The 14,585-nt window shown below is 34.3% G+C and overlaps 1 protein-coding gene across 1 annotated transcript in view; it reads left to right on the top strand.

The window, feature by feature from the left end:
- Window positions 1-14,585, top strand: part of LOC149780835 (uncharacterized) — a 209,644-nt gene that overhangs the window by 165,209 nt on the left and 29,850 nt on the right. Inside the window, exons 31-33 of the mRNA XM_089936236.1 lie at window positions 1,066-1,122; window positions 6,823-7,027; window positions 10,769-10,858. Of these exons, the coding sequence (XP_089792362.1) occupies window positions 1,066-1,122; window positions 6,823-7,027; window positions 10,769-10,858 (352 nt within the window). The remainder of the gene's footprint in view (window positions 1-1,065; window positions 1,123-6,822; window positions 7,028-10,768; window positions 10,859-14,585) is intronic.

Below are 14,585 nucleotides of genomic sequence, written 5' to 3'. Positions count from 1 at the left end.
AAATTATTAGCCATGTATTAGTTTTTTTTGCAAAATAAAAATAATCAATGATTCTGTTCAGGTGGACAATGAACTTGATTTTGGACAAGGTCAGCTACAAAATACAATTTTACATAACTCATAGCATATAATAAATGTAAAAAAATTTAAACAATGCAAATTAAATATACATAACAATATAAACAGAACATAGTAACTATGTAACTGTTTGATAACCTTAAAAACTCGGTCACAACAAAGTGTAAATTATATATATTTTATGTACATTTATGTTCTTCTGTACCTATATCCTCTTTTGCCCCAACACATTACAACATGAGCACATTTTTGTTATGAGCATGGGAGCTGCAGTTGCTTAGTTGGTAGAGTGTTAGACTCATAATCCAATGGTAACATAATCAGTACCTGCCTTGGTCAGCCTGAATGCATCTTTGGGAAAGGCACTTAGCTTCCATTTCCTCCGCATGATATAGCTAATAATGTGGTAATAAAAGTGCCCTTAAAACCAACCAACCAAACCAACCAGCCAAAACTCATTAATGAGCTTTCTTGTTATATGACAGTTTGGTACATAATGTCATTGGCACTTACGGACATCAACTAGCACCTTATAATGAAGGGGAACTCTTTATCTTTTATTTAGATTTAACAACAGGTTGGATTTGTTAACAATTTGGTACAAGAATCAATAATAACTGTTCAGATTTGATTTCAACTAGGTTTTTTGGTAAAGATTTGATAGTTATTGTCCCCAATTTCCAAAGAAGAATTTTTTATAATACTGTAGCTACTAATGTTTCTGCTTAACACCTTCAAAACATTTGAATGTATTGAGGTCAAATATTATGCCCATGTTCACCCTGGTAATATATAGGTCAATGATTTTTTTAAAATATTTAGAATAATTATACTTTTATTGCAGTTTTAAATAAAGACTTTCACATTAAGAGATAGCCAAATTCACCTTTCAGTTCATGGTGTTGTGCAGTTGCAAGGAGATTTATTACCTTTTGCAATTATCTACCAGGTAGCTCATTTTTCCAGCCTTTTATTTCCTTTGAACAGGATTGCTGAGGCAATGATCAAAGCTAATGACTACATCATGTTTGAAGGAAAAGATAGGTAAGTAAGATTAACACCTGAAGAACATGAAAGGTTTAAAATGAGTGATTAACAATTTGTTTTCCATTGTTCCCAGTGTATTTAAAAAGTATGCCTGCTACTGCTAATGTTGGAGTCCATTGCATGCATGGGCAGATCTTTTGGAAGATTTTTAAAGTAAGACTCAAGATCCATAAGTCTCCAAAAATGTAAAGTCTAGTATAAAGAATGAAAAGTGTACACTGTGGTGAAAACAGAATTTCCAAACTTGAAACTAGTGATCCATGAAGCAGAGATTCTCATTACCAAAATCTTTGATGGTGCACAGGGGAGTTTTTAATTACTGTTCCCTACCTTTTTAAAAAGTATCAGGGATATCTGTGATATCCTCCTCTGTCTGTCTATATACAGGGTTCCCAGGCTACTGGGAAATCGGGGAAAAGTCTGGAGAAATTGTAATTTTTTTCCAGATCACGAAAAGTCCTTGAAGTTTGCAAATATTGATGAAAGTTGGGAAAAACCAGGGAATTTTCCGCCACCACTTGACGCCCGAAACAATCACGTAATTGAGTTGTCACTAAACTGATTGTGAGTTAAATTTATCTAGTTCTAACCAGAATATTCGGAGGGTGCAGCATGGATCATTTGGGTACTACAATAAACATATATGCTGAGTCAATCCAAATGCTCAGTTCATTAGATTCGTCTAGAAGACTTTTATTTTCAAACTCAGCTCAATATCCATATCTTTCATTACATAGAAGGTATGAAAACCAGTCTAGCATCACAAGATGCCAACATGATCATGTCAAAGCGTAGCCGCTTACCGGATGGCCGAGCAAACTTAAACATTGTTAGATCGAGTGATACATGCATGAAATGAATATGAAAATTACTTATTTTCTCAGAAATTGTGAGTATTAAAATCACTATGTCTTTAATCTGCTGAAAGACAAGATAAAACTATGGCGTTAATGAAATGTAACCAGGTGCTCACGATTTGCATTGCTAGTTGCATGAGTGCTGTACACATATCTAACAACCCACATTTTCAAATGTTGTAGAGAAAAAATAAAACAAAATATTAAATGAAAGTCATATGCTGGTTGTAATAAAAATACAGAAGCAAAAGAACACAAAATTCTCCATATTTATATATTCTGAGAACAGCTTCTGGAATTTTGTTGTATCACATGACTACCACATTGACGTGCTCTCTGCTTGATATCAGACAGGCCAGATTGCTGGTTTTTACAAAAATATCTGACTTTCATTTAATATAATTTAATTTCTGTGCAACAACATTAAAAAGGAGTTTGTTGTTGATATCACATGACTATTGGTCTTTTGATATCATCGTTTGAGATTTGTGAAGTCATGTGACTAGTAATGCAAATGGCGAGTACAGGGTCAGGTTTCATCTATGCCATAGTTTCATATAGTCTGTCAGTGGATTAAAGACAAATGGTATATAATACTTGCCATTTCTGAGAAAATGAATCATTTTCCTATCGATTTCATGCCGGTATGAGTCAATATAACATAAGTTTAAATTTGCTAGGCCCACTGGTAAGCAACTACCATATGTCGCTACGCACATTGGCGGTAAATCACAAATTTTCTATATGCAATTGCAATGACCCCAGACCCCAGCCTAATTGTCCAAATATGAAAGAAGGGGTGGGAATATTCGGAGGAAACCCAGATTAGAAAATGCACTACTATTCATTTTAAGCCAAATTTGTAGTCCAAATTGTTGAATCTCAGAGCTGAAATGAAAAATTGTTGTCCCTTCTATTATATAATAAAAAATGGTATGAGCCTCTGTATCAATACAGGTTTGGGGACTGGTTTAACAAATTACAAGAAGACAAGTTGATTTTACAGAAAATTCAGTTCTTGTTTATACAACAGTATATGATTTTGAAGGTCTTTTGTCAAAATTTAAATCAACCCATTAGAAAACGTTTTTTAGATGATGGATTTTTAACCAGATCATCTTAAGGAGATAGGTTGTTTGAAAAATCTTGTTTGGGATTTTATTGGCACAGATAAATTTAGGGTTAAACTCTTTTCGTTACAAGACAAGATTTTAATTATTTGCATTTATTGTTTTTTATATATATACCGTAATAGGAAATGTTTACTTTCTATAAGATTAAGATTATATATATATATATATATATATATATTAGTGTGACCCTGCTATAACGCGCTCTGTTATAACGTGAATTTAGATATAACGTGGTCGTGGCGTGGCTCCCGAAATTTCTTATACATGTATTTTTTCTTGTGCACAAAAAATTCTTAAAAAGTCCGAAAAAAAAACATAAATAGTTTTTTCTGGGATCGCGTAGGTCTTCGCCAATGTCGCAAACTTGGATTGTTTTTCCTTATTGGCTGCAAAACTTACCATGTGGCTTTTTTATTTGTTGGTGACATTGTTGGCTGTTTAAACTTTTATATACAACCATTGGTTTGGAGTGCAGAAATTCAGAGGCCCCATGAAAGGAAGCCACAAACTGGATATAAAATGCACTGAAATTTATCTATTGTTACATAAACAAATTCTTTGTCTATACTGACAAACCATATAAACAGTACATTGTTATATCATAATCCGCTTATCCTGACGTCTAGCATGAGTTCTGTATCTTGTGAAATATCCGCTTTTTTGTTGTTGACATTTCTGGTAACGGAGATCAACCGGACGCAGCATTTTTTCGTAATCTCTCTTTCATCGGATTTTTGGTCGTTCGCTAGTAATTAATATATTTACAAAGACTGGCATTTGTATGTGGATGGTAAGTAAAATTCCTCTTCGTTTCACTCAGAATTAAATCCTTCAGAACGGTCAGGTTTTCTGTAATAATCCCTGTCATCAGAACACCTGCGTCTCTATCGTCCGTTGACCCTTTGTTAATTTTCAGACGCATGCGTGGAAGGCAGCATCACGCTGCTACCACAAATGTATAAAAAAAAATATATATAAAAATTATTGCTTTATTCAGTAGGCATGGAGGGACAGTAACTAGAATAGTCTAAACGACAGCCAATTCCTTTTTAAAAATGTACCCAGATAAAATAGTTTGCTGAAATTTCAAAGGAAACAGATTACCTTTGAAGCAGCGACTGTTATGAAAACATACTCAGCAAATGGAAAAAATACCAGTCTCACTCATGCAATACAATTATTTGATGTTGCCGCCACAATAAGAAATGGGCATTCGTTTGGTTCTCCAAAGCTGTCCTTTAGCAGCTACTTCAAAAGCGCAGGCACCTTTCATCAAAGAAAGCCGACTACAATCTTTCAATAAAAGCAAAGAACTTTTCTTCAAAGGAAGTATGTACCAAACCTAAATAAAAGTGATCGAATTTGATGGATTTTTGCATTTTCCAACGTGACTGGAACCACATTAACTGTGCTGTGAAAGTTTACTTTTTGTAGGCAAAAAGTAACGGCGGCTTAAAACGCAAACTAACTTTTACCGACATGGAACATACTTTAAAGTAAATGTACTTCGTCATTCGTTACGTGATTGTGCTATGTTTTTCCACTGAATTCAGACCAATATGACCTGTTACAAAATTAATGAATATTTTAAAGCTGTGTGTGCATATTTTCGATGGAATCACTTGTATTGTGGATTCAATGTATATGATGAGGTTCGCGGGTGAGTACACAGTGTTGATATTCATGCTATACATTAGACATTTATATATAAACAGGAGTCAAGTATATGTACCAATTCATGGTTCTCTAAATAAAGTAAACTATTTTATTATGTCTTCTCTGTTTTCACTACCGGTGTATTTCTCGTTTAATATGCATCAATTTAAGAAGGTCACTGTGCCGACGAATCACTTATTTTACTGCCCGCATTTATTAAAAAACACCCCCCCCCACAATTTTGTTGTTGGGGAGGGGGGTACATTTTCTTCAGCTAACTGACTTGGTTGCATATAACACGGTTTGGTATATAACACGGTCAGGTTTTATGGCTCCCAACTACCGTGTTATAGCGGGGTCACACTGTATGTGTGTGTGTGTGTGTGTGTGTGTGTATGTGTGTATATATATATATATATATATATATATATATATATATATATATATATATATATATATATTGTTCCCACTTGGCAACATAATGCAGGTCAGCAAAATAATGTTAGAATTTTTATTCTGTACATTGAAATGACTTTACATGCCAATTTATAGGAATATAATCAAACTTGATTCGTGTGATACATTTTGTGGTTTTGTACACGATCATCTCTTCTAGCTTAGATGTTTTGGAGAGTCTTGAAAGAGAAACATCTTTAGATTTAGAAAATGCATGTTTAATAATCTAAAATGTTATTTAATTCCTGTCAGTAATGGCCATATGTGAACCTTGTAAAAATTAATTTCATCATGGAAAAACCCTGGAAATGACCTGGAAATTTATCTTTAGAAAAGCGTGGGAACCATGTATATATCCATGTGTTCTTCTGTATGTCTGTCTGCCCATAACTATCTTTCTTAACTGCTGAGTGAATAACCACCAAACTTGGTAAATAGGATGTCCATGTAATAACCATTTGCAAGAGGGGTGTTCTTTTCATGATATTGCCTTAGAAGCTTAGGGAGTGGGTCAGATATCAAATATACACAAACTGCAACCAAAGTGATGTTGTTTAATATATGTTGATCAACTGAGAATATACAGTAATTGCAGGAGGGAACATAATATATTATACATAATCAATGAAATATACATGTATGTCTTTGTTATCTCTGTTGTTGACTGTAAATAACATAAGCACCAGAGAGAAGTTTTGGTGATTACTTCAGGAAATGCTACCAATTTTTACATATGTAACTCTCATTTATGATAATAAATTCTGTACCATATGTTACAGGTTTTTTATTATGACTCCTGGGCCATTTGGAGTGAGGAATATGGAATAAAAAGCATGGGAATTTACCATGGAAGCAGCTGTAATATATATTTACTCTAAGAAGGAATGAAAATGCTGAAATATGATTCAGTAGTGCAAAGGCTGAGAAATGCATCAATAAGCAGGGTTCTTTTATGAATATCAGTGACTGGAACAAAACTATTTTCCAGCCTGTTTAATATGACACAAAGGTAACATGGTATTTACTTTTCCATAGAATATGAGACCGCTCCAGTAGCCTTGTGGTTTGAGCATCTGCCTTGGATGCGAGAGGTCATGGGTTTGAACACTGGCCAAGTTATACCAAAGACTTATAAAAATGGTACCAGCAGCTGCCTCACTTGGCACTCAGCATTAAGAGGTTAGTGCTAGGACTGGTCAGCCTGGTGTCAGGATAATGTGACTGGGTGGGACATCATGCTACATGTCTGCAGCATGATGCCCCAGTGCTAGACATCACTATAAACTGCCACACTGCAGATATCGTAGTGATATGACTGAAAAATTGTTGAAGCTATGTTATAAATCCAAATCACACACACACATTACCATACAATAATGTCCATATGCTTAAACCTCGCAAGAGAAGGATGTATAGCTGAAACTTGATCCTTCAAGTGAATATTTTTACATGCATGAGTGAGTTCCAGGCTGTTGAGAAGAGAAATGTTTTGCTGAATGGGTAAAGGAGAAATTCAAAAGAATCCTAAGATAACTGATTGTAAGTCACTGGATCATAGCTGAAATCTGTTGCTGAATTTGTAAACTTCGTTTCAGAAAACAGCTGAAGATGTCCGAGGCTATAGATGATATGGTGGCATACAGTAAGATGACTGATTATGTTCTGTTCCAAATTTTAAACTGCAACTCAGGTGACAAGCCGGTTTTGGAATCCAAACAGATTATACAGAATATTTTCAGGAGAAAGCTGTACAAATGTGTAGCCCAGACACAAGTCACTGCTGAACAGTGGATAAAAGATGTAAGTGAAGTGTCCACTGAAACTTTCCCAAACTCGCTCCTCTGTAACCCAGTCATATATGCAGACTGGTCAGATGTATTGGTCACAAAAGTGCCATTCTTATACCAATCAATCATACATGTTCTTGCTACCTGCCTAGGAATTTGGTCCTGAGTGTCCACTTTAGGGCAGTTACACAGCATATGATACCGTAGTAAATTGAATATGACCTCTGTGACCAAGTCATATCTGCAGACTGGCCAGATATGTCAGTCTAAAAAGGGCCATCCTTATACCAATCAATCCTCCATATTCTGGCCAAGTTTCACAGCATATGATATCCAAGTAAACTGAATGTGACATGCTGTTGTTTACAGATTATATCAGAGCTAGTTGGGGCAGCAGATATTACATTTCATGTGGTTGCAATCATCATTGTCAACGGTGTTAATTTATTTAGATTCTGTGATTATAAATAAATGATTGAGAGATAAAAACTCTTTATATTTCAAGGTTTATTTTTATCTGATGCCAGCAAAAGTTCTGCACAGTCCTGAATAAAGAGGTAAGTGCTTTACCCCTTGATGTACTATGGCTGCTCACCCAAGTCTATGCTCTTAAAATAAAAGGAGTGAAAAGCAACATGCTTCATAAAATTCAACAAATAATCTATTTCCCTAGAAAACAAAGTGAAAATTAGAAGAAAAAAATTACAGTATTGCGAATTAAATCCCAAAAGAATCTTAGAATTATAGACTCAAGTACTAATAATTTAAAGTCCTGAATAAAATTCAGTAGAAGTCCAGAATAAATAAAAAATTGAAGGTGATGATGAGTCTGTGGTAGCTTGTAGAGTTTTGATGTGCCAAGTCTTTTGTTGAATCACAGTAATATAATTCAGGGTTTGAATTCACTATAAATTCCAGTGAATGTCTCTATCCAAGAATTTTATCAGAGCACTTTGTATTTCCCGAGAAAATAATTACTTGAATTCAGTAATTTGAAGAATTAGATTGCAGCCTGAAATAATACTGGACAACATATAATACAACTTGATTGTGGTAGAACTTAAAGCACGAATGAATTTTCCCTTCAGTGACAAGATTATATAGTCTTATCCTTGGCCTGAGGTCACAATTAGCATTTTCTACACACAAAAAATTAAACCTAATGGAAAATAACCTTCTAGAATGATCCTGATGTTTACAAATAAAAATACTAGTTATTATTAGAAACCATATCTAAAATTAAGAGTCTTTAACCTGGACTATGTCAAATACACTAAGGAAATTCCAAAACCTAGACCTAGATCCAAATAATGCTTCTGTTACTAATAATTATGATTTTAAGCCCATACAAATATAGAATATTTTAGCTATTTATTAGTTGTTTACAGAATAAAATAAAAAAAGTAAATTCAGGTCAAGCAGAAATGCACTCAGTTTTGGACAAGGTCAAGTCCAACATGCAATGTTACATTATAATAGCATGTAATGAAATAATTTTAAAAAAACTATTAAAAAAAACCTAACAAACAATACATATAAAATATAGATAACAACTTATTTTTAGATTGTTGTTTATCTAAAACCCAAAAGAAATCAACACTATATTTGATGGATTTTGTAGATTTTTTAACCTTTCCCTTGTATCTTGCAGGATTACATATTTGTTTATTTGGAAGCATCTGTCTTTCTAAAATGAATAGCAATCATATTCCTTTACATTTTTAGAACTTATACATAATTGAGCTCTCTTTTCATTAAAGCCTATACATACATACATGTATACATGTATGCATGAATACATACACACATACATACATACATACATACATACATACATACATACATACATACATACTTATGTGCATGTGTACATACATACATACATACATACATACATACGACCGCTCCAATGACCTAGTGGTTAGAGTGTCCACCTCGGATGTGGGAGGTCGTGGGTTTGATCCCTGGCCGAGTCATACCAAAGACTTACAAAAATGATACTAACAGCTGCTTCTCTTGGCACTCAGCATTAAGAGGTTAGTGTTAGAACCAGTCAGCTTGGTGTCAGGATAATGTGACTGAGTGGGACATCATGCTACATGTCTACGGCATGATGTCCCAGTGCTAGACATCACTATAACTGCCACACTGCAGACATTGTAGCAATATGACTGAAAAATTGTTAAAGCTACGTTAAAAATCAAAATGACACACACACACACATACATACATACATCCCAGTGGTCGAATTATCTAAAGCATTCACATTTACTGATCACTGCCATCTCATCTATGTCAGCTTGAGTTTAACTTTCAGGCTTGGCCAGTGCGGGTATATGAGAAAGGGGAGAACCTAATATTTTAAAGTTTAATAGGGTCTTTACAGGTAATAAATAAATTAATAAACACCTCTCTCCAGTTTTGGGGGGTTAATGCTTTTTCAACAGTTATCAATTATACAAACATGAATGCTTATTATTGTCTATCAGTTGGTCTATTTTCTTAGCTAACATATTCCTGAAAAGCATGGATTAATAAACGGTATCTTAATAAGGTTAAGATAATGAATTGAGAATAAAGAGAATTTATCTGAATATTTTATTCGAATATGCTACATAAAGATGGTGCTCCTATTTCAGTGATATTGCATACTTCACAATGACTAATGTAGATATGTTTGCAGTATATGCAATAAATTAAATGCTGCACCCTTCTGCTGTGCTTGACATGGTAAAACTCCTTCAACCTAGAGTTTTTAAATTTATTTTTGCTGGGTTTTGCTTGCTTTGCTTATAGCATATTGCTTCCTGAATCGCACTCTTAAAAACTGAATCACAATTAAACACTATTCCGACAACTGAAATAATCATATTTTGCATTTTATATCTGGAGTAAAAATCTCACTTCAAAGAAACATCACTGATTACAAACTTTATTAAAGTTTAGCTTCAACATTTTCATTCAATGCTTTGATGCCTTTTTGATGAACTTTAGCATGTCTCTTTGATGCACTCTAAGTACAAATTGGGTTGTTCTGCTTTGTGTACTTTACCTATGCTAATTAGCAAAATGGACTCTCCCACACCAGAATTTGGCTTGACATATCACCCTAGCAGGCCTAGCTATTGTCAGACACTTAAGTAATCTATGAAAGGTGGTTGTTAATCACCATACTTTTTTATTGCCTATATTATTAGCTGTTTGCTCTAAGGATATGTTTAGCTTGGCTTTGAGCAGGACTGTTTACTGTTCATACAGACTGATTTCAGGCATAATTATATCTCAGTGGTCAAGAAATATTTTTTTAGTAGTTTTTGTTGCTGAAAACATTGCGGCTAATAGTCCTGAAAATTGGAGTTTTCTAAACTAGACTGCAATGGGGTGGAGTTCAGAGTCCAAATTCTTGTTTTTCATGTGACACAATGTGTTATGATCATACTGCAAACTGAGTCTTGGGTTGCTGCAGCATCTTCACAAAGCACATACTACCCATATACCACATGTTCTCTAGTTTGGCTCACTAAACAAAGAACTGACAAAGTCAAGTGCAATGTAATGGAGGACTTAATGCCTCCAGCTTAATTGCTTCTCAAGTGACAGAGCAAGGAAGGAATAATAAAGATGGATCATGACTTGCCTTGGGTAGAAAAGTCTTCACATCTGCCTTATCAAGGGCAATAAATATTTAATGTGTTCAAGGTAATTCTAACTTCCTTTGTTTACAGTGCACTGTATGCATCCATTTGTTTTTCAGAGTGAAATTGACATCATCAGGAAGGAGATTGTAGACAACATAGATAAATCAGAAGAGTCTGGACTACAATCTGAAGATATCATAATTCATGTAAGAAGAAATAAGTCAGGCTACATTTATTTGTATACCTTATTACACAGTTGAGAATGGAAAATATTAATATCCATTCAAGTATGGAGATTGCACAATTCTTAGCTCAAGTTTAAGATTGTTTTTCCTCGATCAGCAGATCAAATTTTCAGCAGTAAATTTAGGTTCAGATCTGATTACTTGGAGCTAATTAGCAGTAGTTGCAAAAGCTTGTTGTAGTCTAAGAATGTTGAGTTTTCTGTATCCAATGCTTAACTCAAATTATTACTTATTTGACAGTGCTTTAGGTAAAATAGTGAAAAATAATGACAGTACAATTGTGCAATGGGATTATGTAAAGATTGCAGCATTAAAATGTTTTGATCCTAAGCTGAAAATAATAATTTGTAAAATTATTGCTCTCTGTGGACCCTTATATAACATTTGACGTGTCTTGGTCAACTATTGGCTGCATCCTCATGCTACTACACTAAGCAAGTGTCCTGGTCAACCACTGGCCGTACCTTCATTTGAATCATCACACTGTTGCATCATGTTAAGTGTTATTGCTGGTGACATGTGTCTCCAACTGAGATATCTAGTGTGCAAGATCAACATCCCTATTTCTCCATACATTGTACAGCAATAGGAAATCAGTTCATATTAGAATAAACAAATTCGTAAGTGAATATACAGAAGACCACAAAATAGAAGATGCTTGCATCTTTTTTTGTCACAACTATGTAAAAAGATTTATAAGTTTTGCACTTGACTTCATGCATCTTCTACCTAAAGTTCTGTTTAAATTATTCATTCTTTTGAAAACAATAGGTGTCTGAGTAGGCTTTTAAAACCAGAAGTATCACAGTTCATGTTGGATAATCTTGGATATTTATGCAGGATTTTTATTATTTTATCTTAGTCCATTTTTTTTAAATCAATGTTTTTACTGTACATCTTGAAATGACAAGGTCATTACATTATTACATCTTTGATATGTTGTCATGTTTTATGTAAATGTATGGTAGCAGCGTGAGCACTTGGAGAGACAAGACATAAAATAATGTTGTGCCTTCAGTCTCTTATTAAATAATGAGAAGAATGAAGTCCTGTGAAAGAAAATGATAAAGTTAACAAATAGTACACAAGACTTTTGGAAAAGTTTAATAACTTAATCTGCCATAAATCAGGTATGCAAGTTTTTTTGTTGCTGAAAACCATCGTGATCTCAGTAATTGTGTCATACTGAACAATCAATTTTTCATCCAATCTAAAGTCATCAGAGATGACAAATGGCATGGTCAGTACTTAGTGCATGCATATATATATATATATATATATATATATATATATATATATATATGCATAATGTCACAGAAATCCTACACTGTTTGATTAATATTGTAATGTAGTCAAGGATGAATTGTTTCCATTTTGGGTTACTTTACAGAAAATCTGACCAAGCTAATACTTATATGGAAATAACTACACCCCATCCAAGTTGTTATGATGAATTCTGATTTAAATGCAGTGCTTTTGTAATATTGCAAGTGTGGACAAACTTGAGAGAGAGAGAGAGAGAATATCTGGAGTGCAGTGTGTGAAACTAGTGTCATATATTAATGTATGAATGCAGATTAGTCTATGTAATGAAAAGGGAGAGTTTTGTTGTTGGGCTTAACGCCATTTTTCAGCACACAATAGGCTATACATGGCGGCCAGTATTAATGGTGGAGGAAGAACCCGGGAAAGCCCTGGAAAGAACCACCGACCCACGAGAAGCTACTGGCAAGCTTTCTCACATACCCACATTGGGTGAATCCGAGACTCAAACCGGCGCAGACAGAGGTGAGATGGCAGTGATTCGTAACAGAGAGCGCTTTAGACCACTCGGCCATTTGGGGCCCCTGAAAAGGGAGAGAAAGAAATGAATCTATGAATCATCCAATTAACTCAACAGATAACTCTGTTTTTAATTACAGTGAAAGATCACGCTACCTAAATAATTGTAGTTTATGAAAGACAGGTAGACCAACAGTCAGATAGACATTAGAAACAATACACCCTTATAGCTTAAATCCTGCCAAAAAGGGGGAGTAATGTAGCCACTCATTCCAATAGTTTGATAAATTTAGATATTTACCTTAAGTCCTGAACTGGAAGGGGGAGAAACTGCAACCTCTGTGTAACTATGATTGTATTCACATTTACTTCCCCTGGTAAGCAGAAGATCTTAACTCGAAATGGGAGTCAGTGGCAATCACCTTTAATGGGGGCATTCACTAGTTGTTATGTACTTTTGAGAGAGTGACATATGTAAGGTGAAGTTGTTTGCATTTAAAACATGCACAATGGAGAGAATGTTGGCATACCTATATGCTACATTAATGTGGATGATATTTCTTGGATATTGTACTTTTGGAAATTGTACATGATCTAAGCACACTGCTAACTAAAATGACTGCTCCCTTGTGCTAAAAAATCAGCCTGAATTAGTCTCAAGTACACTATACATAGCAGCTATTAAAATAAGGAAAATGAATTTTGTCAGACTAGACAATACCAGCTTCTGAAAGTGCAGTGAATAAATTACCAAGTATATAAAATGTTAAAAAAAAACTTATTGGCTCTTTTTTATACAATTTACCTCTGAAGTTCAGGAAGTGAAAATGACCAAATGGAGCTAGCACCTTTTTGAAAAGTGTACATCTGGAGTAAGGCCAAGCTGTATACTCTATAACCCATATTACACTCATCAATCCTACACCAAAATAAAGGGAATTAAAGGTTCTTTGAATTATACCTAAGAGATACAAGGTCTTTGTTATATACCCAGTATAACCAGTGAGGAAAGCCGGGGAAATTCTTTTTCTTTAAAATTGTAACCCTGTGCAAAATGCAGAACTGTAGAGTGCCACCAATACTGGCAAACGGTGGTGCTGGGACTACCTTCTGGTAAATTATGGAGACTGTAGCTTTTAGGTGTTTACTAATGGATGACCAGAATGCTCAGATTGCATCCATTTATACCCATGGAAACAAAACGACCAGAAACCAAATGAACAAATACATCTGGATCTTGCATTTAGCATTTATAATAATAATAATAATGAGGACTTTGTATAGCGCCTAATCTTTAGAAGCTCTATGCGTGTTACAACATTAGACAACGCCTATAAGATAAGAAATAATAATATTATTACAAAAACAAACAACATGAAATTAGAAAAACATTAAAAAAATAAAAACACATGGTTTACTTACAGTGTCCATATATGGAAAGAATGCAACTTACCCAAATAGTAACCTAATTGGCTTCAAACCGAAATGGAGGTAAATGTAAACAGCCATGAAAGAGCAAATGCAGTAGTTCGGCAATTGCAGATAATATAATGAATTGAATGTGCATAGAATTCAATAATAAACAGTACCAATAGGATATTTGCAATATGCAGGGTTGTAGCCAATGAACACTATGCAAGTTACATGGCTCGGTGAATGACTTGATACAAACCATGCTATAGAAGAATATACATGTATGATAGCATGCCACAATATTTTTCCTTATCATGGAACTACTTTACAGAATTATTTATTTGTGAAATAATTTCATCCATATCCTTTGGAGGCATAGAGGTGGGTGTTTTTGATATAAGAATAGAATAAATAATTTGAATTAACATGGGTACATAACATAGTTTTCTATCTATTAAACATCAGCTTACTTTTCTGTTATGGCTTCCTCAAT

Source organism: Sinohyriopsis cumingii, chromosome 16 (assembly GCF_028554795.1).
Source record: "Sinohyriopsis cumingii isolate HCF-2022 chromosome 16, ASM2855479v2, whole genome shotgun sequence".
Taxonomy (NCBI): Eukaryota; Metazoa; Mollusca; class Bivalvia; order Unionida; family Unionidae; genus Sinohyriopsis; species Sinohyriopsis cumingii.
This window is presented reverse-complemented; position numbering and strand designations above follow the sequence as displayed.